General features: G+C 45.9%; 1 protein-coding gene across 5 annotated transcripts in view; it reads right to left on the bottom strand.

Annotated features, from left to right (window-relative positions):
* The window catches only part of rhbdf1a (rhomboid 5 homolog 1a (Drosophila)), a 230,213-nt gene that overhangs the window by 20,976 nt on the left and 184,445 nt on the right, over nucleotides 1–24,792 (bottom strand). For all 5 annotated transcript variants that reach the window (XM_055651194.1, XM_055651193.1, XM_055651196.1 and 2 more), the window contains 8 exons: nucleotides 15,389–15,595; nucleotides 11,318–11,440; nucleotides 7,751–7,911; nucleotides 6,543–6,794; nucleotides 5,398–5,509; nucleotides 3,185–3,259; nucleotides 1,535–1,696; nucleotides 9–112 (listed from right to left, as the gene is read on the bottom strand). In XM_055651194.1, the coding sequence (XP_055507169.1) occupies nucleotides 9–112; nucleotides 1,535–1,696; nucleotides 3,185–3,259; nucleotides 5,398–5,509; nucleotides 6,543–6,794; nucleotides 7,751–7,911; nucleotides 11,318–11,440; nucleotides 15,389–15,595 (1,196 nt within the window). The remainder of the gene's footprint in view (nucleotides 1–8; nucleotides 113–1,534; nucleotides 1,697–3,184; nucleotides 3,260–5,397; nucleotides 5,510–6,542; nucleotides 6,795–7,750; nucleotides 7,912–11,317; nucleotides 11,441–15,388; nucleotides 15,596–24,792) is intronic.

Genomic DNA, 24,792 nt, shown 5'->3' on the forward strand with positions numbered 1-24,792 from the left:
ATAATTACCTGGGATCCTGATGGCACACCGAGCCGTGACTGCGGGGAGTTCCGTCGCCCAGTAATGGAGCACTACTGTGAAGCGGCCACTTTACCCAGACAGCGAGCCTTGACTGCAAGAGGCCATAGATCCCATTAGTGCATGTCTTGCAACCATCCAAAGTATTAATAAGGTCAACGGGAGAATGCTCCCTTTATTACAGTGTGATCACATTGAGTTTTTGGCGGCACAGTAACGGAGCAGTGTGGTAGCTGCCCCACAGCGCCAGAGACCGACCGGGGTTCGATCCCGACTACGGATGCTGCCTGTACAGAGTTTGTACTTCACACCATGACCTCGTGGGCTTTCTCCAGGTGCTCCAGTTTCCTCCCACACTCCAAAGACGTGCAGGTTTGTAGGCTAACCGACTTCTGTAAATTGTCCGTAATGGGTAGGATAGAACTCGGAGGGCCGAAGGGCCCGTTTCCACGCTGCATTTCTAGACCTATAATCTATGTGTGTGATACACAGTCCAGCTGCATCCATCTTGACAACAGTGCTTGATTCTCCTCTGTAACCATTGCTAAGGATACACACAAGGACAGTGACGTCACACACACACTCACTCATTAAGAATGTTATATTGCTAGGGCAACCTCACCTTGAGCTCATTAACAAATATGAAATGAAGATTTTAACACCCACATATATAATATCCCCCCCTCAAAATACTATTCTGGAACTGAAATAGCAAGTCAATCTCAATATTATTTGGAAAAAATAAGACAAAGTGCTGGAGTAACTCAGCAGGTCAGGCAGCATCGATGGAGTGCGTATAGTTTATGTTTTGGGTTAGGAGCCTTCTTCAGCCTCACCTGCTGAGTTTCTCCAGCACTTTGTCTTTTTTTGTTAACCTGCATCTGCAGTTCCTTGTATCTCGATATTATTTGATACAATTGATGAATGTGAATGCGTTGAAAGCAGCCTCCACACCAGATTACAATATTTACGTAGTACGCCAATTATAATGGCAACTTCATGACTCTCCCCCTCTCCCCCCCAACTAATTTACAGATACCCACACAGTGCACATTCAGACTGGATTTTTATCTTGAAATACTGTGCAATGGGTCAATCATCATTGTCTAAAGGGATTCAGGACCCTTCCTAGTCTGGCATTGCCCGATTGGTCATTCACACATCTCACTGACGCTGGTAAGACTTAAGTAGAAACAAGGAACTATGCAGATGCGGGCTAATACACAAAAAGACACAAAGTGCTGGAATAACTCAGGTCAGCATCTCTGGAGAATATGGTTATGTCACGTTTCGGGTTGAGTATGAAGGATCTCGACCCAAAACGTCACCTACCCACGTTCTCCAGAGATGCTGCCTGACCTGCTGAGTTCCTCCAACACTTTGTGTCCTTCTGGTAGAACTTATGCTGGCATTCTTCAGGAAAACAACTAAAATACCGTCAGTAAAGAAGCAGCATTGTGCATTCTTACCCTCCTGCTTTTCAATATTATTTTTTTTCTGGGAAACATTCACCTACCGAGCAATCTTTCTCTGAGGTTTGAACGCACCCTGACTTGTCGTTTCTCACGCAGCACGCCGATTTATTCTCCTCTTGCCTCTTCTGCGTAATTAAACTGTGCACTTGCGAGTCCTGCCTCATGCACGGAGAGAACTTTGCTCCAAGGTGGATTAAAGCCTCCTGCGACAGGAAGAACACACCAGAAATAAGGAACAGACAAAGAAGGAGCTTCGGAGGTCGGCTTACTCGAAAGGACAACGAGCGCTCGAGCTACACAGCAGGTCTGGCATTATCTCTGGAGAACATGGAGAGATGACATTTGGGGTTAGGACTGAAACGTCACCCATCTATGTTCTCCATAGATGTTGCCTGACCCGTTGATTTACTCCAGAACTTTGTGACCTTGTACATATCATAAACAGTCCTTGAATTCAGTACAAAGAGAATTGGAGAGGTTACAAGTGTGGAACTCAGGACTACCAATTTAAAATAGGTCTTGGGGAAAGAGAAGGAAGAGGAACTGTCCCGCTGCGTTACTCCAGCATTTTGAGTCCATCTTCAAGTAGAGGAACTATAGCGAAAGTTTAGCTTCAGACATTTTGCAAGTTTTAGTTCATAAGACAGGCAGCTAGGAAGGACTGTTTCTTCAAAACCAGCTGCATTTCAAAGCTGGTCTTCTCACAGAAACATAAAAACATAGAAAATAGGTGCAGGTGTAGGCCATTCGGCCCTTTCGAGCCTGCACCGCCATTCAATTTGATCATGGCTGATCATCCAACTCAGTATCCTGTACCTGCCTTCTCTCCATGCCCCCGATCCCTTTAGCCACAAGGGCCACATCTGACTCCCTCTTAAATATAGCCAATGAACTGGCTTCAACTACCTTCTGTGGCAGAGAGTTCCAGAGACTCACCACTCTCTGCGTCAAAAATGTTTTTCTCATCTCGGTCCTAAAGGATTTCCCCTTTATCCTTAAACTGTGACCCCTTGTCCTGGACTTCCCCAACATCGGGAACAATCTTCCTGCATCTAGCCTGTCCAACCGCCTAAGAATTGTGTAAGTTTCTATAAGATCCCCCCTCAATCTTCTAAATTCTAGCTGAGTCTATCCAGTCTTTCTTCATATGAAAGTCCTGACATCCCAGGAATCAGTCTGGTGAACCTTCTCTGTACTCCCTCGAAGGCAAGAATGTCTTTCCTCAGATTTGGAGACCAAAACTGTACACAATACTCCAGGTGTGGTCTCACCAATACCCTGTACAACTGCAGTAGAACCTCCCTGCTCCTATACTCAAATCCTTTTGCTATGAATGCTAACATACCATTCGTTTTTTTCACTGCCTGCTGCACCTGCATGCCTACTTTTAATGACTGGTGTACCATGACACCTAGGCCTTGTTGCATCTCCCCTCTTCCTAATCGGCCACCTAGTGTTTGACAAGCAGTGTGTATACCATAGATACACACTGCGAGGAGAGTGATAAGCAAATGTAATCAAATACATGATTGCACCAAAAAAAGGAAAATTCAAAGACATAAGGCAAAATATTTGTACACTTAGAATAAACTCAAAGAATGTGCTTATTTCTCATTAACTGATACTGTACCATTCCATCACACCTTACAGAAATTAAATTAAAAGCTTGAGCAGAATTCAAACTCACTTACAGAGTTTGGTCCAATCCAGAAGTTTTCTTGCTGCACAAATTTAACATTTTCATAGACACCTTTATTTCGTAAAATCTGGAGAAAGGAAAAGAAAACAATGGACTCCACACACAAAATGGACGTACAGTAAAACCAAGCCCAGAACTAGAACCAACAGTGACAAAAGACGGGTGGAGACATGGACGGTCTTCAACGGCGGCGTTGCTGTGGAGTGGGTAAAGGGAGAGAATCCATGGACCCGGCAACTTTACACCACCGAGGCTGATCCACATGTTTGTGTGGGGAAGATGTGGTGCAGAACCACAGGTGTCATAGATTGATACAGTGTGGAAATAGGCCCTTCGGCCCAACTTGCCCACACATGTCCCATCTACACTAGTCCCACCTGCCTGCGCTTGGTCCACATCCCTCCAAACCTGTCCTCCTATCCTTGTACCTGTTTCTTAAACGTTGGGATAGTCCCAGTCTCAACTACCTCATCTGGCAGCTTGTTCCATACACCCACCCAGGAGAAGACCAAAGGCGCAGGGAAACCCGATTGGTCACAAGTTCACAAATTATAGGAGTAGAATTAGGCCATTCGGCCCATCGAGTCTACTCTGCCATTCAATCTTGGCTGGTCTCTGCTTCCTAATCCCATTTTCCTGCCTTCTCCCCATAACCCTTGACACCCGTTCTAATCAAGAATTTGTCTACCTCTGCCTTAAAAATATCCACTGACTTGGTCTCCACAGGCCTCTGTGGCAATGAGTTCCACAGATTAACCACCCGCTGACTAAAGAAGTATCTCCTCGCCTCCTTTCTAAAAGAGCGCCTTTTAATTTTGAGGCTATGACCTCTGGTCCTAGACTCTCCCACTAATGGAAACATCCTTTTGGACCAGTACACGGATAGGACAGTTTTAGAGGAATATATGGGCCAAAATGGACTAGGCAAGCGGGACATCTTGGTCAGCATGGATGAGTTGGGCTGAAGGGCCTGTTTCTGTGCTGTATAACTCTCTGAATCTAACCCCGAGTTGAACAGAAGCCGAAGGTAAAGGATGCAACAGGGAGCAGGCTGCTGAGGCCTGGATTACCACAACGTACACCACCAATCCTGGCTGGAAGAGGAAAATGGAATCGGGTGTACTTCTGGGTCGGGATACCAGGCCAGTTTTAGAGTCATAAAGAGTCATATAGCGTGGAAACAGGCACTTCGGCCTAACTTGCCCACACTGACCAACATGTCCCCTCTACACTAGTCCCACCTGCCTGCACTTGATCCACTTCCCTCTGAACCTGTCCTATCGATGTACCTGTCTAATTGTTTCTTAAACATTACAATAGTATCTGCTGCAAATACTTCCTCCGACAGCTCAGTCCATACACTCACCACTCTATGTGTGGTGAATGTTCCCCTCAGATTCCTATAAAATCTACCCCCCCGCAAACCTTTGTCCCCTGGTTCTTGTGTCCCCTACATGGGGCAATAGACTCTGTGTGTCAACCCTATCAATTCCTCTAATTATTTTGTACACCTCTATTACCAGGTTAATTCCCGGGATAGCGGGACTGACATATGATGAAAGAATGGGTAGACTGGGCTTATATTCACTGGAATTTAGGAGGATGAGAGGGGATCTTATAGAAACATATAAAATTCTTAAAGGATTGGACAGGCTAGATCCAGGAAAAATGTTCCTGATATTGGGGGAGTCAAGAATCAGGGGTCACAGTGTAAGAATAATATGTAGGCTATTTAGGACTGAGATGAGGAAAAACGTTTTCACCCAGAGAGTTGTGAATCTGTGGAATTCGCTGCCACAGAAGGCAGTGGAGGCCAATTCGCTGGATTTCAAGAGAGAGTTAGATATAGCTCTTATGGCTAACGGAATCAAGGGATATTGGGAGAAAGCAGGAATGGGGTACTGATTTTGGATGATCAGCCATGATCATTTTGAATGGCGGTGCTGGCTCGAAGGGCCTACTCCTGGACCTATTTTCTATGTTTCTATAAGATCACCCCTCATCCTCCTGCGCTCCAAGGAATAGAGTCCTCGCCTGCTCAACCTCTCCCTATAGCTCAGATATTATACCAGACAGGAGAGGTAGGGGGCGGTGTGTTTGGAGTCTGTGGTTCAGTGCTCTTCAATTCCGGCCTTTTTTAAAAATTTTACGTTGCTAAATTATCCAGAGAAGAAAGGATTCTTTGGTTTATGATCAGTTACTTACTGAATCTACTGTTTCATGCTGAGAAAATCCTATTGGAGCAATTCCATAGATACACACTGCTAGGATAGTGATGAGAATATGCACAAATGTAACCCAGTACGTGAAAAAAGGCCTGGAAAAGGAAACAGCCGTGAGTGAGTAAATAAACCCATTGATTTGAAGCAACAGTCTAAACATTTATCATCATTGCTAATGTGCAAGTTTAGCTTCGCATCAAATTAACACGAGACTAGGATGTAGATGAACACGAGGACAATCAATGGATATTTTTAAGGCAGTGATTGCCAGATTTTTTTATCCCACTTGCTGATTTTTTTCGGCGACTGCCAGCATCATTGACTGACGTAGAAGGTCACCGAAAACATTTGCAAAGATGTGCGGTTTTGTTGGTTACTTGGCTTCTGTAAATTGCCCCTAATGTGCGTAGGGAGTGGATGCGATAGTGGAATAACACGGAGCTGGGGTGAGTGGGTGATCGATGGCGGGCGTAGACCCCATGAGCCGAAGGGCCTGCTTCCATGCGCTCTCTCTCTCTCTAAACCCGTTGGCTTATATCCAACATTACCACAAAGCCAACTAGCAACAAAGTTAGGAGAATGGAAAATTAGAAAATAGGAAAAACCAATGGAAAACACTGATGCCTGAGGTAAGCTCTGCACTAAAAAAATAGAAGGAATGTCAAAGAATACACCTTGGATCTATAACAATGACTGTCAGCTGAAGCAATAGTCGGTCGCGGTGGCGTAGCGGTAGAGTTGCTGCCTTACACCACTTGCAGCGCCAGAGGCCCGGGTTCGATCCTGACTACGGGTGCTGTCTGTACAGACTTTGTACGCTCCCCCCATGACCTGTGCGGGATTTCTCCAAGATCTTTGGTTTCCTCCCACGCTCCAAAGACGTACAAGTTTGTAGGCTAATTTGCTTGGTATAAAAGTAAATTGTCCCTAGTGCATATAGGGTAGTGTTAATGCGCGGGGATTGCTGGTCGGAGCGGACTCGGTGGGCTGAAGGGCCTAGTTCCGCGCTGTATCTCCGAAACAAAACTCAACCAAAGTTCCATTACGAGTCAAACCTACGTCATCGCTAAAATCCGCTATAAATCTTTGAAAATCAATATTTACAAACCCAATCCAGAAGGCCCTTACCGGTGATCGTCCATGTTGTCTATTTGTTTCTTCACGTAACTGTCTATTCGCTTGCGGTACGTCCGGTTCGTTAGCTTGCCCACCATCCCCAGCCCGTAGGGTCTCTTTTCCTTCGCGAGCAGCTTCTTGACGGGTATAGCGATGCGCTGCCCTCTTCTCTGGCCACTCACACTGACCACTTCCTGCCTTAAGCGCACCTTGGGCGGGGGAGGGGCTCCTTCTTTCTGCTTCCGCCACCCTCGTTCCAATGGGCTGAAGAAGACAATGGATCAACGATTATCCCCTCCGGGTCACCGCTAACGTTTTACATCACATTTACTGGACATGAAAATGGACACAAAAAGCTGGAGTAACTCAGCGGGTCAGGCAGCATCTTCTTCAGACCTTCATGTCGTACATCATTTAGATGAAGCTATTAAAGATAGCGGAGTCAAGGGATATGGGGGAAAAGGTTGGTACTGATTGTGGATGATCAGACATGTTCACAGTGAATGGTGGTCCTGGCTCGAAGGGCCGAATGGCCTACTCCTGCACCCATTGTCTATTGTCTATCATTTGTAGAGTGGCGTTTTATCATTTTCATTCTGTGTTAATCTCAACAGCAGCTCAATAGTAAGGATTAAAACTCATGGAGTAACTCAGCAAGTCAGGCAGCATCTCTGGAGGACAGGGATAGGTGATGGTTCTTGTCAGGACCCATCTTCAGAGACTGAAGGTCCCAATCTGAAACATCAACTATCCATTCCCTCCAGAGATAGACACAAAATGGTGAAGTAACTCAGCAAGTCAGGCAGCATCTCTAGAGAAAAGGAATAGGTGATGTTTCGGGTCGAGACCTTTCTTCAGACTCTTTTCCTCCAAAGATGCTGCGTGGCCCACTGAGTTACTCCAGCACTGCGTGTTTTACTCAGGATATCTGCATCTGCAGTTCCATAAGCCTCTATTAGTTAGGTTTGGTCTTTCTCCCTCATGCTGTCACAATTCTCTGCCTCGGAGGCCAGGTTCTCTGGATACTTTCAAGAGAGAGCTAGAGAGGACTCTTAAAGATAATGGAGTCAGGGGATATGGGGAGAAGGTAGGAACGGGGTACTGATTGTGGATGATCAGCCGTGATCACATTGAATGGCGGTGCTGGCTCGTAGGGCCGAATGGCCTCCTCCTGCACCTATTGCCTATTGTCCAAGGCTGGTTCAAAAGCTGCAACTTACAGCATGAGGTGACTTTTCTCGAGTTCGCTTTTGTCCAAGGCGCTGCCGGTTAGATCGGTCTGATCCAGAGAGTTGCTCTCCATCTCCTTGGCGGTAACAGTTTCCGCGGGCTCAAACACCTCATCGGGATACGTGGAGAGCTCTTCGTGTAGAACTCCTTCCTGGCCAAAAGAAATGACAAAATTCAGAGAAAATCTCAGCAAATACAAGGTGATGTGGTAACTGACTAATATATTCTGTTAGTTACCACATCATTATGGTCATGTTGAGTTGCATTCCTAAACCAGCTGGTAGAGCCGTTGCCTCACAGCACCAGAGATCCACAGTCGATCTCGACAACCGCTGCTGTCTCTGTGGAGTTTACATGCTCTCCCTGTGACCGTATTGTTTTCCTCTGGGTGCTCTGCTGTCTCCCACTTCCCAAAGATATGTCACAGAAGGTAGTAGAGGCCAAGTCACTGGATGTTTTCAAGAGAGAGTTAGATTTAGCTCTTAGAGCTAATGGAATCTAGGGATATGGGGAAAAAGCAGGAACGGGGTACTGATTTTGGATGATCGGCCATGGTCATATTTAATGGCAGTGCAGGCTCGACGGGCTGAATGGCCGACTCCTGCACCTATTTTCTCTGTTTCTTTATGGGGTTTGGAGGTTAATTGGTCCTCTGTACATTGCCACTGGTCGATGTAAAAGTGGGATAACACAATGCTAGTGTGAACAAACGACGGATGGTTGGTGTGATCGCGTTGGGTCGAAGAATCAGCTTCCATGCCGTATCTTTCATTCAAACCACCTATTTGATCAAGCTTCTTGTTACCTCTGTGCAGTTCATCGTTACATTTTGTTTGATAACAGCACAAAATCCAAAGTGCATCACATCTACTTTACAGGTACCCTATGAATAAGTTGACGTAGTACAATTGCACACATTCCACCATATTGTCATTAATGCATAACACTGCTCGTTCTTGCACAAAGCCCACCAGATGGAGACAAACTATGGCTAACTTCAGTGGTATCGTTCCTTTACACTAACCAGCTGCCAGTCTCAATAAACTGCTCTTCGAAAGATTAACTATTCTGAGAAAGGGAAACTGAAAGGCATTCTGATAAAAGGCACGAGGTCTTGATGTTACCAGGACTTGAGCTCGAGAGAGAGAGGTTGGGCAGTCGAGGACTTTATTCCTTGGAGCACAAGAGGCTGAGGAGTGATTTTAATGGAGAGTCTAAAATCATTAGAGGAATAAATAGGATGAAGGCACAGTCTTTTAGGGTGGGGTGGGGCGGGTGGGAAGAGAGAATCAAGATCCGGAGGATATAGGTTTACGGTGAGAGGGGAAACATTTAATAGGAGAGGCAAATCTTTCACACCAGAGAGTGGTGGGTGTATGGAACCAGCTGCCAGAGGAGGTGTCCGGCAGGTACTACAACAATAAGAAAAAGGCATTTGAACAGATACAGAGCAAAGGTTAGAGGGGTATGGGCCAAACACACGCAGGTGGGACTGGCATATATATATTTGGCGTCTTGGCTGGCATGGACAAAATGGGCCGAAGGGCCTGTTTCCCTGCTGTACCACGATCTTAGAGTCATAGTCATACAGCATGGAAACAGACCCTTCGACCCAACATGCCGCATCTACATTAGTCCCACCTGCCTGCGTTTGGCCCATATCCCTCTTGCCCTGGAGACTGCTTGACATGAGCAGTCTGTGCCTATGTAAACTTAAATTTATGTCGACCGCTACTATTAACAATAATCATCAAGGAATGTAAAAAAATCAGTACATTGTTAGGAGTAGAACAAGGTTACATTTGTAGCTTTTATTTTTCAGCATCTCCCTAGTCCAATGCACACAGAGGTTAAAATGCAGGTTGAGAATAAAGCTCTTGCAGAAAGATGAGCTCTTGGGATCGAAACAAGATTATATTTGTTGCTTTTAATTTCTCAGCGCCTCCCAGTCCTACACATCAAACAGTGATGTCATGGCATGCGTGCAATGGAAATCACCGCAAATCAGGCTATGGTACCCAACCAATCAGTGGAGTATTCCTGACAGTGCAGTCATCTGTTGTGACAAAGCTGCACGCCTAACAAGTGGAATCCGTGGTGACTACCTCAGGGCTAAAACACTGGGAAAATCCCCGATATGTTGATATTGAGCATTTCCATGGTAACACACAAGCACTGTGCGTCTCTCTGCAGCTTCAATAAACAAAGTTAAAAAACAACGAAGACTATGGCTTTAGTTTCCATCCCAAGAGCCCATCTTTCTGCAAGAGAACGGTTTCAGAAGATTCTCAGCAACCTACTTAAAAAAAAATTGATATTGCTCATTTTATGTGGACAGAAGAGATCGTAGATGTGGGAATCCGAGCAAAATATATGAACAGCTAAAAAAAAAACTCAGTCGGACAAGCAGCATCTGCAGGGGCAAAAGGTTGGCGGAAGTTATGGGGCGGCAGGGTGGTGCAGCGGTTGAACTACCGCCTTACGGCACCAGAGATCTGGGTTTGATCCTGATTACGGGAGTTGTCTGTGTGGAGTTTGCACGTTCTCCCCGTGACCTGAGTGGGTTTTCTCCGGGTGCTCCGGTTTCCTCCCACACTCCAAAGACGCAAAGGTTTGTAGGTTAATTGGCTTTGGTAAAATTGTAAATTGCCCCCAGTGTGTGGAATGGTGCGAGTGTACGGGGTGATCGCTTGTCGGCGCGGACTCTACCGTTGCGCCACTGCCGTCTCCCAATTCAAACCAGTGAGCCTGGGCATGCACAATGCATTTAGTCCCATTTGGCTTTTGGACAGGCACATGGATATGCAGGATGAGAGGGGTGTAGATCAGGTGCAGGCAGAGAAGATTAGTTTCATTTGGCATCATGTTTGGCACGAACATTGTGGGCCAAAGGGCCTGGTCCTGTGCTGTACATTCTCTGTATTCTCTCCCTGAAAACCTGTTTCTACCAAATAATTAAAATAAAGATTGGATCTGTATTTGCCAGGCAATTAAGGCAATGCATTCTAAATATTAAGCAAATGATACACTTCAATTGAAAATCTTTCAATGTTAAAAGATAACATAATTGAACACAAATCATATGCTGGATGTTTGCAGGGGTTCCCAATGTTTTTTGTCCCGTTTCCCCCTGGTAACTTTAACAGCACATAACAATGTTATTTAACTTATTTATGAACAACTAATGATGAACAGATACCAGTATACAGAACCAAACACAGTCAGTCAATGAGAAAAAAATATGTACAAATCCAGAATCAACAAATGTTTTACCCCCCAGGTTGGTGAAATTTACCCCAGGTTGGGAACCCTTGACTTAGAGGAACCCAAATCCAAATTCCATCTGAGTTTAATTAACACAAACATTATTCCACCAGTCAGTGCTGGGTCGCCATTGCTGCTTAATTTCCGTGCCGAATTCACATCGGATGTTCCTCAAACTTGTTAAAACAGCTGCAAGCGAGAAATGCGGCCTTGGGCCACACAGGGCCTTCGGCCAGCACTGAAACAAATGATGCAATGCTTGTGTTTTATTACATGCAAGGCGGCTCACTCACCCTTGCAAAGAACGAGGTGTCCAACTCATCTGGAAAATCCACTGTTTCTTCTTCCGCAAAACTGGCGGGGGTGAAGCTGCGCCTCTGAGCCCGTCGTGTCGTACCTTCCCTGAGAGAGCGCCCCTGCAAGAGTGGTTGGAAACTCGTGAGTTGCAGTTCAGGTGGGAGGCACGGTGGCATAGCGGTAGTCAGGCCACTGCCTGATCGCGCCAGATACCTGCATTTGATCCTGACTACGGGGACTGTCTGTACGGAGTTTGTACATTCTCCCCGTGACCTGCGTGGGTTTTCTCCGAGATCTTCAGTTTCCTTCCACACTCCAAAGACGTGCAGGTTTGTAGGTTCATTGGCTTGGTGTAAATGTTAAATTGTCCCGATTGTGTGTAAACTAGTGTAAATGTGTGGGGATCACTGGTCGATGCCGACTCTGTGGGCCGAAGGGCCAGTTTCTCTAAACTAAATGAAGTAACTCATGATTGGGGATACTTCAGCAGTGCTTTCTGAAACCACCTCGTTCAATTCAGGAATGTCTGCAAAGGACAGAACATACCAGAGTGATTCAGCAGGTCAGGCAGCATCTCTGGAGAACGTGGATGGGTGATGTTTTGTGTCGGGCCCTTCTTCAGACTTCAGGACCATGAAAACCAGAGGACATAGGTTTAAGGTGAAGGGGGGGGGGGGGGGGGGGGGGGGGGGTTGGCCTAAAATAGATGTGAATAGGAAAGACTCTGAACCTTGAAGTTCCTAACTTTTTCACACAAAGGGTGGTGAGTGCATGGAACGAGTTGCCATAGGAGGTAATTGTGGCAGGTTTAAGAAACATTTAAGAAACATTTTTATGGGCACTTGGCCCATATCCCTCTAACGTTGTGATAGTCTCAGCCTCAACAATCTCCTCCGGCAGCTCGTTACATACACCCACCACTCTTTGCAAGAAAAAGTTACCCCTCAGATTCCTATCAAATCATCCCCCTTCCCCTTAAACGGTTCTCTATTCCCCTGGGCGTTCACCCGATCTATTCCTCTCATGAATTTATACACCCCTCCTCCTTCTGCGCCCCAGAGTCCTGGCCTGCTCAACCTCTCCCTATAGCTCACACCCTCCAGTCCTGGCAACATCCTTGTAAAATCTTCTCTGCACCCTTTTCCAACTTAACAACATCTTTCCTATAACACGGTGCCCAGAACTGAACACAATACTCTAAATGTGGCCTCACCAACATATGTTTCATCCCTTTTTAAATTCCAATTAGACAAAAAAAAAAAATTGACAGCACCCGATCCAATTTCTGAGCGTACGTGTTGAGAGTTTGTTCTCAATTTACTGGAGGTGTGAGATATTAAGCTTGCAATTTATCACAAACACATACAGCTCCAAATCTACTAGACCAAGAACAGGCTTGTTTGGATTTCACAATGCTCGTTGACCCCCTAAACCTGTTCAAATTTCATGTGCATTAGAAGCACAGGACATTGCTTGCTGCCTACTCTGTATGGCTGTATTTCTTTTCCCCCTGCAAGCTGGGATCTGGTTGCAGGGCAGGAATAACAAGGTGTGAACACTTCAGCTAATATTGCGCACATTAGGCTGTGTGCAGGGATCGTGTATACATTGGCACGGGTCCTGATGTATGATGAAAACATCAGGAAAGGATATAAATACACCATAAAACAGCATGGTTCCGAAAGGGGGAAAACACAAAGTCTATGCACACACTTCTCCTTTTAATGGAGACAAGAGGCTGCAGTTTGGAACAAAACACAAGGAACTGGAGGAACTTGGTGGCCCAGAGCAACATCTGCGGAGTCAAAGGGCCATTAATTTGCACCAGCAGTTTGAAATTCTGTTTCAAAAAGTTAAGTATAGGAGCAAGGAGGACCTTCTGCATTTGTACAGGGCCCTGGTGAGACCACACCTGGAGTATTGTGTGCAGTTTTGGTCCCCTAATTTGAGGAAGGACATTATTGCTATTGAGGGAGTGCAGCGTAGGTTCACAAGATTAATTCCCGGGATGGCGGGACTATCATATGCTGAGAGAAAGGAGTGGCGTGACTTGTGTACTCTGGATTTTAGAAGGATGAGAGGGGTCCTTATTGAAACATATAAGATTATTAAGGGTTTGGACATGCTAGAGGCAGGAAACATGTTTCTGATGTTGGGGGAGTCCAGAACCAGGGGCCACAGTTTAAGAATAAGGGGTAAGTCATTTAGAACGGAGAAGAGGAAACACTTTTTCACACAGAAAGTTGTGAGTCTGCAGAATTCTCTGCCTCAGAGAGCAGTGGAGGCCGGTTCTCTGGATACTTTGAATAGAGAGCTTGATAGGGCTCTTAAAGATAGTGGAGTCAGGGGATATGGGGAGAAGGCAGGAACGATCAGCCATGATCACATTGAATGGTGGTGCTGGCTCTAAGAGCCGAATGGCCTACTCCTGCAACTATTGTCTATTGTTTCTCAAATCAAAGGGAAGAATGGAAGTTATATCAGTATTGGTCAATTTAGACACACAACGCTGGAGTAACTCAGCGGGCCAGGCATCGTCTTTGGATAACATGGGCATGCGACGTTTCAGATTTGCACTTGTCCTCAGACTGATTGTTTATTTTGGTTTAGATATGCAGCACAGAAACAGGCCCTCCGACCCATCGAATCAGCACCGGCCAGTGATCCCCGCACGCTAACTAACACTATCCTACACACTAGGGACAATTTCCAATTTTTACCGAAGCCAATTAACCTACAAAACTTGCACGCCTTTGGAGTGTGGGAGGAAACCGGAGCACCCGGAGAAAGCCCACACGGTCACGGGGAGAACGTACAAACTCCGTACAGACTGCACTGGTTGTCAGGATTGAACCCAGGCCGCCGGAGCAGTAAGGCAGCAACTCTACTGCCGTGCCACCGTGCCGCGCTGGGTGTTGGGAGTGGAGGAGGGGAAGGAAGAGAAGAGATGCAGGCCAAAGCCTGGCAGGTAATAGATGAATGGAGATGGGGGGGAGAAGGGGCTCCAATTGGTGGCTGGATATATCATCTATCCATATTCTCCAGAATGCTGCCTGACTCGCTGAATTACTTCAGCACTTTGAGTCTTTCATTGTAGAAGGGTCCAGCGTGTCGAAGGCCAAAAGATCACCTATCCATGTTCTCCGGAGATGCTGCCTGACCCGCTGAGTTTGCATTACATGCCAATGTGGCAGCAATAATGACTGCATAACCTGAATATTGCTGTCATTATGAATGCTTTTAACAAGAATATCGCCATTTCAGACCCTGAACATCAGGCAGCTGAACACCTTTTAAGAATATTCCTGGCTACCGATCTAGATAGTACAATACTACCAGGCTAATGGCCAGGAAGCGAGCGGGCAAGATCATCTCTGACCCCTCTCACCCTGGCCACAAACTCTTTGAATCACTTCCCTCTGGAAGGCAACTCCGGACTGTCAAAGCTGCCACAGCCCAGACATAAAAACAGTTTTTATCCACGAGTAGTTGCTCTACTCAACAGCCAAAAATCTGTAGCCTCCTTTGATCTGGTATTATGTTGGTTCACATGCTTCATCAATGGTATTTTTAATGTTTTATTATTATTATTAATGTTTAGTGTTTTCCGTGTCATTCGTAACTGTCACTGGATGTCATGTTGTTACTTGTGGGCGGAGCACCAAGGCAAATTCCTTGTATGTGAATATTTGGCCAATAAACTTACTTACATATTCAGATAGTACAATGCTACCATTACTTTATCACACAAATGTACAGTAAATTCTCTTGATAGTTCAGTTTAGTTTATGGTCACGTACACCGAGGTACAGTGAAAAGCTTTTGCTATCCAGTCAGCAGAAAGACAATACATGTTTCCAATCGAGCCATTTACAGTGTATAGATACACGATAAGGGAATAACGTTTAGTGCGAGGTTAAGCTAGCAAATGCGGGCAAGGATTGTCCGAGGTTCACCAATGAGGTAGATGGTAGCGCAGCACTGCTCTCTGGTTGTGGCAGGATGATTGTTGATGGATGACGGCACAGTGAAGCAAGGCATTGTAACAAGTTGCACATTGTACTAACCTTTACCAGGGCCGCTGCTGCCCTGAAACTCATTTTGGCTACGGATTCCCTCTTCCTCCGTTTGGGAACACGGTTGTGTCCTGAGCGGGAGCTGGTGAAGGAGCAGAGGGAAGCGGCGCCAGGCGTGAGGGGAGTGTGGGGAACGCTGTAGCCATCATTCTCGTCCGCCATCCGGAATGCTCGCCCCCTGGCCAGCGGGTCCACGATCTGTATCAAGTTAAACAGGAATCATGAGCTCAGTGTAGTTGAGAGATACCCACGTGGAAATAGGCCCTTCGGCCCACCGAGTCGGCGCTGATCGCCACATCCACTAGTAATACCCCACACACACACACGAGGGATATACTGAAGCCAATTAACCTGCAAGCCTGTTAAGAGTCTTTGGAGTGCGGGAGGAAACCGGAGCACCCGGAGAAAACCCACGCGGTCACAGGGAGAACGTGCAAACTCCATACAGGCAGCCACCTTAGTCAGGATTGAACTGGGGTCTCCGGCGCTGTAAGGCAGCAACTCCACCACTGCGCTGCCCTTGAAGTTGAATTAAAACACAGCAGGGAAGGGCCCTCAACATATACTAGGATGAAAAATCTTTCATCAAACGAATCAGAACCTCATGCACCTGATAATCCCAGTTGATCAAGGCCAATGGAGTCCGGTACCTGAGAGAGCAAAATATCAATGTGCTGGACTTTGCCCGTTTTGTGTTTTCATCCCTGTCTGATAATAATGGCGTTAGCCTTGTATCTATGCACATTCATGCACATTCTGCCATCGAAATAAAGCACAATAGTGTTCTCTCGTCAATATTCTCTGCCCACCATCCACCTATAACCCCTTTCCTCTGGCTTCACATTTCACGCCACTTCCCTCCTTATCTGAAACCCTTTCATCTTCTTTTCATTGCATTTGTCCACCCACCTGCCATCCACTCCCTGTATCCACCCATCACTTGCCAGTCTTTGCCTCTCTCCCCCCCGCCCCACACATCTCTTTTCTAGTTTTCTCCCCCCTACTAAAATCAATATGTCATAAGAAATAGGAGTAGAATTAGACCATTTGGCCCATCATGTCTACTCCGCCATTCAATCATGGCTGATCTATCTCTCCCTCCGGAGCCCCTTTCTCATGGCTTCTCCCCATAACCTCTGACCCCCCCCTAGAGTCGGGAAGCGGGTGGTCACCTATCCAAGTTCTCCACAGATGCAGCCTGACCCAGTGAGTTACTCCAGCACTGTGTGAGTGTTTGGCTCAGGATTTCAGCATCTGCAGCACTGTATCTCTCCACGTTACTGTGCATGGTAATCTTTTACAATGGAACAGGTTTTCCCCATCACAATTGTACAGAACCTTATACACAGGAGGAAAAAAAGCAACTTATGCCATTAGTTGTATTAATAATCAACGTTTGCCCATGATCTTTTGCACCATATTTTCATTGCTTTCAACAAAAACAACATGTCAATTATCATAGCTTTTGGCTGTGCTAATGCTACAGTAACAGCTAATTTTCAGCAATTAAACTTGTTTTTACCTCACCGCTATTTAAATTATAAGTGGCACTTATCGCTGAACATGGGTGTGATTAGGACCCACTTTTAATGCATCTCTGATGGGATTTCAGTGACATATTAATATATGTTATTTACCATTTTTTAAACTCAAACTATTACATTGCACGTAAATAAACATTATCTTTTTGTAAGAAATGTTTATTTGGGGCTACAAACTTTCACAACGAAAAGTTACTATTTTGAAAATCAGTGAGAACGTGTGCACCGATAAATAGCGATGGAAAGCAGGTTCATAAGCGATAGGAGCAGAATTAGGCCATTCGGCCCATCTAACCTACTCCGCCATTCGATCATGGCTGATCTATCATCTTGACCACATTCTCCTGTCTTCTCCCCATTACCCCGAAACCCGTACTAATGAAGAATCTATCTATCACTGCCTTAAAAATATCCTATGACTTGGCCTCCACAGCCTTCTGTGGCAATGAATTCCACAGATTCGCCACACAAGTACACCATAAATTGTTCCTAAAGTCACAAAGATAAGAGACTGTTTCTAGTTTCTCTCTCATATTTCAATTTTACTCTTCCGTACTTGCATGAAATGCCACTCCTCGTGGATCTAAATAGATCTTCCCTCTTGAAAACTGCACAATACTAAATGCAGTCTGGAACTATTAGCAGCCTGACTTGTTTTGAGTTCAATCTTTAAACAAGGTGGTGACAATGAGAACCAAAGATGTCCAGAAGCCAACCCAGATTCCAAAGGCAAAACACAACATACAAAATGTTGCTCAATTGCGCTGTTTAGAGTTTAGAGAGACAGCGTGGACAGAGGCCCTTCGGCCCACCAAGTCTATGCTGAAAAGCTTTCCACACTGTACATCGGTACACGTGACGACTCACCTGACCTCTCGATCACCCTTACTCTAGTTCTATGTTATCCCACGTTTGCGTCCTACACACTAAGGACAATTTACGGACACCAATTTGCCTACAAACCTGTACATCTTTGGGGTGTGGTAGGAAAACAGAGCACCCGGAGAAAACCCACACGGTTACAGGGACAGTGTACAAACACAGCCAGCACCTGCAGCCAGGATCGAACCGGGGTCTCTGGCGCTGTGAGGCAGCTGTTTTAACCACTGTGCCTCCCCCTTAAAACAATGTTCAGCTCATCTTGGAACTCAATACAATGTAGACACAAAATGCCGGAGTAACTCAGCGGGACAGGCAGCATCACTGGAGAGAAGGGATGGGTGGCGTGTCAGGTCGTGACCCTTCTTCAGACTCATTGCAATGTTTCAATTGGAAATTCAGGAATCTATGGAAAATCTGAACAGAGGCCATTGGTCCAACTAACCGGTTCATATCTGAGTTCCAGTCTGGGCACTCCTCCTTCTCAACTAGTCATCAACTTCTATTTTTAAAACTAAAAGTTTACTTCCACAAAACTTGTAAACAGTGCAAATCACCTTTCAAAGTTTAAACAAAAATAACGCTCCTTACACTGCCAACTAATTTGTCAGTTGTCCACAATCCATCCCTTTTGGCAACTGAATCAAACAAAGAGTACAACCCTTTGTTTTTCTTACCCTCATACTTGTTTAGCCTCTTATTTATATTTGTATAAAGGATCTGACTCAACAAGTCTACGTGGAAGCAATTTCCACATTCTTTACATTCTGGCTTTAGTTTGGTTCAGTATAGAGATACAGCGCAGAAACAGATACTTCGGCCCAGAGTTCCACGCCGACCAGCGATCCCCGTGCACTAGCACTCTCCCACAAGCTAGGGACAATTTACCATTTATAGAAGCCAATTAACCTTCAAACCTGTACGTCTTTGGAGTGTGGGAGGAAACCGGAGCACCCGGTGAAAACCCACGCAGGTCACGGGAAGAATGTACAAACTCCGTGCAGACAAGCACTCGTAGTCAGGATCGAACTGGGGTCTCTGGCGCTGTCGGGCAGCAATACTGCTGTGCCACCATGCTACCACTGGGTGAAGAAGCTTATTTTCTATATACCCTATTTGAGTTATTGTTGACAATCTTCTTATTTTAGCTCAAATTTTACTCTGGGGGTGGCGGGGGGGGGGGGGGGGGGGGGGGGGGGGGGGGGGGGGGATAAGGGGGGGGGGGGGGGGGGGGGGAGAGAGAGAGGGGGAGGGTTAATAAAAAGGACCATCTTCCTATTCTATTACAATCTTGAACAATTTTAAATATTCCCACCAGTGGCACCTTACCGTTTTTGTTTGACAAAACCCAGCCTGTTCACCCTGTCCCGAGACTTTCCCAATAGGGCATCATCCTTACAAATCCCTCATGCTTCCCCCTCTGGTGCCTCTACATTTTAATAAACAAGGTGGCCAAAATGTACACAGTACTTGAAGAGCCTGAGCCAAGTTCAACTCTCCCTCCAGCAATAAGCCTCAGAGTTTGGTTTGCATTAGCCCGCGCGGACACTTTAAACTATTCCATCTAGCTTGTCTTTTCTCCGCGTCCGACTCATTCAGATTCTCTCTCCTCCCCATTCCCCTGCCCTCCAATTAGTGTGCTTGCAACATGGAGGGGATTAAAGCGAGCTGCGACTCTTGTTAACACACTAAACAAAAAGTCTGAGTGTTTAAGTGAACGAAGAACAGACAGTCTCACCAGCATGTAATTATTCCTATCTCTCGAGTCCACCGCCCACCTCCCCCATTCTAACAACAATCCCCCTCTTATATACTGCAGCCAGATGATCTCTTATGGAAAGCAGAACCAAGTGATAAAGGCAACAGGAAAGTGATTGTATTGTTCCTGCAGTGCCACAAGATTACACTCTGGATTGAAGACTTCATTCCAATGTATTGACACACTCCGGGGCGGAATCTTTCAAATTGCCAGCAGATAAACACATCACAATCGCCTTTACTTCCCAATCTCCCGCTTTAGAATCGGCTGTAGCCTTAGATACCTTAAGGAAGATCGTATCAAGTGGACGAAAGATTTTTCGGTCATTAATTACCGACTGTTCTTTAATGCTGAAAGCCTGATACACTCACAACCGTTGGAAAATAGGCGGCTATTCGCAGACAGAGAGGAAACATGCTTACAGCTAAACAGTTAAATTGTTAAAACATAACAGCTGGCCAGACTAAAATAAGTGCAATAAAAGGATAGTATGGAAACTATTAAGATTTTTTCTATGCACAAAATGTTCTTATTTAAAGGAAATCATTACTATAAATTAATAGGGCAGAGCAAAGAGCAGCACAAGTCACTGTGAGGATTACTTACAAGTTACAAGTCATTAAAGGATCGCAATAACAAGAAAAAGAGAGTTTAAGAAAAGAAAACAGGATTCAAGACAAAAATGCGCTGGGCTGCAACAGCTTTCCGTTCCCAAGCTGGTCACAAAAAGCTGGTAACTCAGCAGGTCAGGCAGTATCTCTGGAGAGCATCACTTAATGAAAGTAAGCATGCAGGTACAGCAGGCGGTGAAGAAAGCGAATGGATGTTGGCCTTCATAACAAGAGGAGTCGAGTATGGGGGCAAAGAGGTCCTTTTGCAGTTGTACAGGGCCCTAGTGAGACCACACCTGGAGTATTGTGTGCAGTTTTGCTCTGCAAATTTGAGGAAGGTCATTCTTGCTATTGAGGGAGTGCAGAGTAGGTTCCCAAGGTTAATTCCCAGGATGGCGGGAATGCCATTTGATGAGAGAATGGAGTGGCTGAGCTTGTATACTCTGGTATTTAGAAGGATGAGAGGATATCTTATTGCATCATATAAGGGTTTGGACACGCTAGAGGCAGGAAACATGTTCCCGATGTTGGGGGAGTCCAGAACCAGAGGCCACAGTTTAAGAATAAGGGGTAAGCCATTTAGAACGGAGATGAGGAAAAACTTTTTCACAGTTGTGAGTCTGTGGAATTCTGTGCCTCAGAGGTCTGTGGAGGCCGGTACTCTGGAAGCTTTCAAGAGAGAGCTGGATAGGGCTCTTGAAGATAGCAGAGTCAGGGGATATGGGGAGAAGGCAGGAACGGGGTACTGATTGTGAATGATCAGCCATGATCCCATTGAATGGCGGTGCTGGCTTGAAGGGCAGTATGGCCTACTCCTGCACCTATTGTCTATTGTCCAAAAGGAACAGGTGACGTTTCGTGTCGAGGCCCGTCTTCAGACCCGAAACATCACCTTTTCTCTAAGGATGCTGCCTGACATGCTGAGTTACTCCAGTTTTTGTGTCTGTCTTCGGTTTAAACCTTCCTACACAGCTTTCCTTTCCCAACGACTAACCCAAAGCCCTGCCAAGTTTTAGGTGTAGAGGTAACCCTTTAAAAATCCTTTCTTTAAGAAGGAACTGCCGATGCTGAAAAATCGAAGGTAGACAAAAATGCTAGAGAAACTCAGCGGGTGAGGCAGCATCTATGGAGCGAAGGAAATAGGCAACATTTCGGGTCGAAACCAAAGGGTTTCGACCCGAAGTGTTGCCTATTTCCTCCGCTCCATAGATGTTGCCTCACCCGCTGAGTTTCTCCAGCATTTTTGTCTACCTTTAAAAATCCTTCTTGTTTAACGGAAAAGATTTGGTGGTTTAGGTTTCGGAAAAAACGAATTCATGGGGGGGGGGGGGGGGAGGAGGGGGGCGAGATGGGAGAAACCAAACCACACAAAAACAAACAAGAGCAGCAGCAGTAAATTGCAAGGTTTTTGTTGTGTAATCTGCACATTGGCATCATTACAAGCACGTGTAGGATGGAACTGCAGATGTTGGTTTACAAACAGCTGGAGTGACTCAGCGGGTCAGGCAACATCAACACAACACTGTCTGTATAACCAGTGGCACGGTGGCATAGCGGTGGAGTTGCAGCCTTACAGCGCCAGAGAACCCAGCTTCGATCCTGACTGCAAGTGCTTGCCTGTACGGAGTTTGTAACATCTCCCCGTGCCCTACATGGGTTTCCTCCCACACTCCAAAGGCATACAGGTTTGTAAGTTAATTGTGTAGGAAGGAACTGCAGATGCTAGTTTAAACCAAAGCTAGACACAAAATGCTGGAGTAACTCAGCGGGACAGGCAGCGTCTCTGGAGAGAAGGAATGGGTGACGTTTTGGGTCAACTCGATTCTTGTAGGTTAATTGGCTTGGTATAAATATCAAGTCAAGTCAAGTCAAGTTTATTTGTCACATACACATACGAGATGTGCAGTGAAATGAAAGTGGCAATGCTCGCGGACTTTTGTGCAAAAGACAAACAACAAAACAACCAAACAAATTATAAACACAATCATAACACACATATTCTTTTACATAATAAATAATAGAAGGAAAAACGTTCTGTAGAGTTAGTCCCTGGTGAGAAAGGCGTTTACAGTCCGAATTGCCTCTGGGAAGAAACTCCTTCTCAACCTCTCCGTTCTCACTGCATGGCAACGGAGGCGTTTGCCTGACCGTAGCGGCTGGAACAGTCCGTTGCAGGGGTGGAAGAGGTCTCTCATGATTTTGTTTGCTCTGGAGTTGCACCTCCTGTTGTATAGTTCCTGCAGGGGGGTGAGTGAAGTTCCCATAGTGCGTTCGGCCGAATGCACTACTCTCTGCAGAGCCTTCTTGTCCTTGGCAGAGCAATTCCCGAACCAGATGGTAATGTTCCCGGACAAGATGCTTTCCACCGCCGCTGCGTAGAAGCACTGTAGGATCCTCGGAGACACTCTGAATTTCCTCAATTGCCTGAGGTGGTAAAGGCGCTGCCTTGCCTTACTCACCAGTGCTGAGGCGTGTGATGACCATGTCATATCCTCAGAGATGCGGACTCCCAGATATTTAAAACAGTTCACCCTATCCACAGGATCCCCATTTATACTAAATGGAGTGTACGTCCTCGGATGATGTGCCCTCCTAAAGTCCATGATCAGCTCCTTCGTTTTTTTGATGTTCAAGAGGAGGCTGTTCTCCTGGCACCAGAGTGCTAGATCAGCCACCTCCTCCCGGTAGGCCTTCTCATCATTGTCTGAGATCAGGCCCACCACCACAGTGTCATCAGCAAACTTAATTATTGAATTGGAGCTGAACCTAGCCACACAGTCATGTGTGTACAGGGAGTACAATAGGGGGCTGAGGACGCAACCCTGGGGCGATCCTGTGCTCAGGGTGAGGAACTTCGATGTATTCCCTCCCATCTTGACTACCTGGGGCCTGGCGGTGAGAAAGTCCAGGACCCAGGCACACAGGGAGGTGTTGAGCCCCAATTCCAGTAGCTTCCCGGCCAGTCTGGTGGGGACTATCGTGTTGAAGGCTGAACTGTAGTCTATGAACAGCATCCTCACGTAACCCCCCTTCTGGCTGTCCAGATGGGAGAGAGCGGTGTGCATGACCTGGGAGACCGCATCGTCCGTGGACCTGTTCGGACGGTATGCGAACTGCAACGGGTCCATGTTCCGAGGGAGGAAGGCGCAGATGTGATTCTTCACCAGCCTCTCAAAGCATTTCATGACTACCGAGGTAAGGGCCATCGGACGGTAGTCATTCAGGCAGGCTGGGGAGGCATTTTTTGGTACCGGTACAATGATGGATTTTTTGAAGCAGGCAGGGACCAAGGACTTGTCCAGGGAGAGGTTGAATAATGTAGTGAGCACTGGAGCTAGCTGCGTAGCACAGGACTTGAGTACTCGCCCCGAGATGCCATCGGGGCCTGCAGCCTTTCTCGTGTTCACCCGTGTCAGTGCCCTCCTCAATATAAATGATTCCTTGTGCGTGTAGGGTCGTGTTAGTGTGCTGGTCAGTGCAGACTCAGTGGGCCGAAAGGTCTTTTTCTACGTTGTTTCGCCAAAATTAAAACTCGTTATCACCTGCCCCACAGCCAACAATGGAACATTGTGGGCTCCATCTTTCCTTGTACATTGTTACTTATTGCACATCTTTCATTCATTTGTTCTATTTACTTTCCATATCTCACATTTCCCTTTCAAACCGAAACGTTGCCTATTCTTTTTCTCCACAGATGCAACCTGACCCGCTGAGTTACTCCAGTGTCAACTAAGACACGCATACATTTAGTGTCCATAATTACAAGCCCCACAGTAATAGACAGCTGTAAAACTAGAGCAGAATGCACAGGAATGGACTGGATAGGATTAAAACTGACTGACTGTACAAGGGTGGCAAAGGGCAGAATGATTAGTGTAAAGGTTCCCCAATGGCGGCTGCCCGAGTTGGCTTTGGATCATCAACACACAGAGAAGATCAACTACAAAATGCAAACTGAAAATGACACTGCCGAGACAACTTTGCTTTAAACATTGTATTTTGGTGCAAACAAACTATTTTGAACAGCCACATCCAAACCCCAATGGATTATCTTTTACATCTGTTTTCACACTGACGCAACAAGGTTTTTGTTCCTGACCCACTGAGTTACATCAGCAAGTTTGGTGTAAACCAGCTTCTCCAGTTCCTTCCTACACAATGTCTTTCAATAAAATGGCAATGCCTGTTTACACAGAAGCTTACGCCATGTTGAGAACATTAATGTAGTCTCTGATCTGAAATATTAACTGTTGGAATGATGTATTCAAGAGTGAGTTAGATTTAGCGCTTGGGGCTAACGGAATCAAGGGATATGGGGAGAAAGCAGGAACGGGGTACTGATTTAGGATGATCAGCCATGATTATATTGAATGGCGGTGCTGGCTTGAAGGGCCAAATGGTCTCCTCCTGCACCTATTTTCTATGATTCTTTTCCAACAGATGCTGCATGATCTGCAGAGTTTTCTTGCATTTTCTGATGCTTTTCACATTTTGCACATTTAAAAAATACAGACAAAGGAAGAAAAACACAGGGTGAATTCAACAAACTAAATATTAATTGCGGGGATGGAGGGGGGAGAAACACTAGTATTTCTCTGAAAGAAA

This window comes from Leucoraja erinacea, chromosome 20 (genome assembly GCF_028641065.1).
Source record: "Leucoraja erinacea ecotype New England chromosome 20, Leri_hhj_1, whole genome shotgun sequence".
Classification (NCBI taxonomy): Eukaryota; Metazoa; Chordata; class Chondrichthyes; order Rajiformes; family Rajidae; genus Leucoraja; species Leucoraja erinaceus.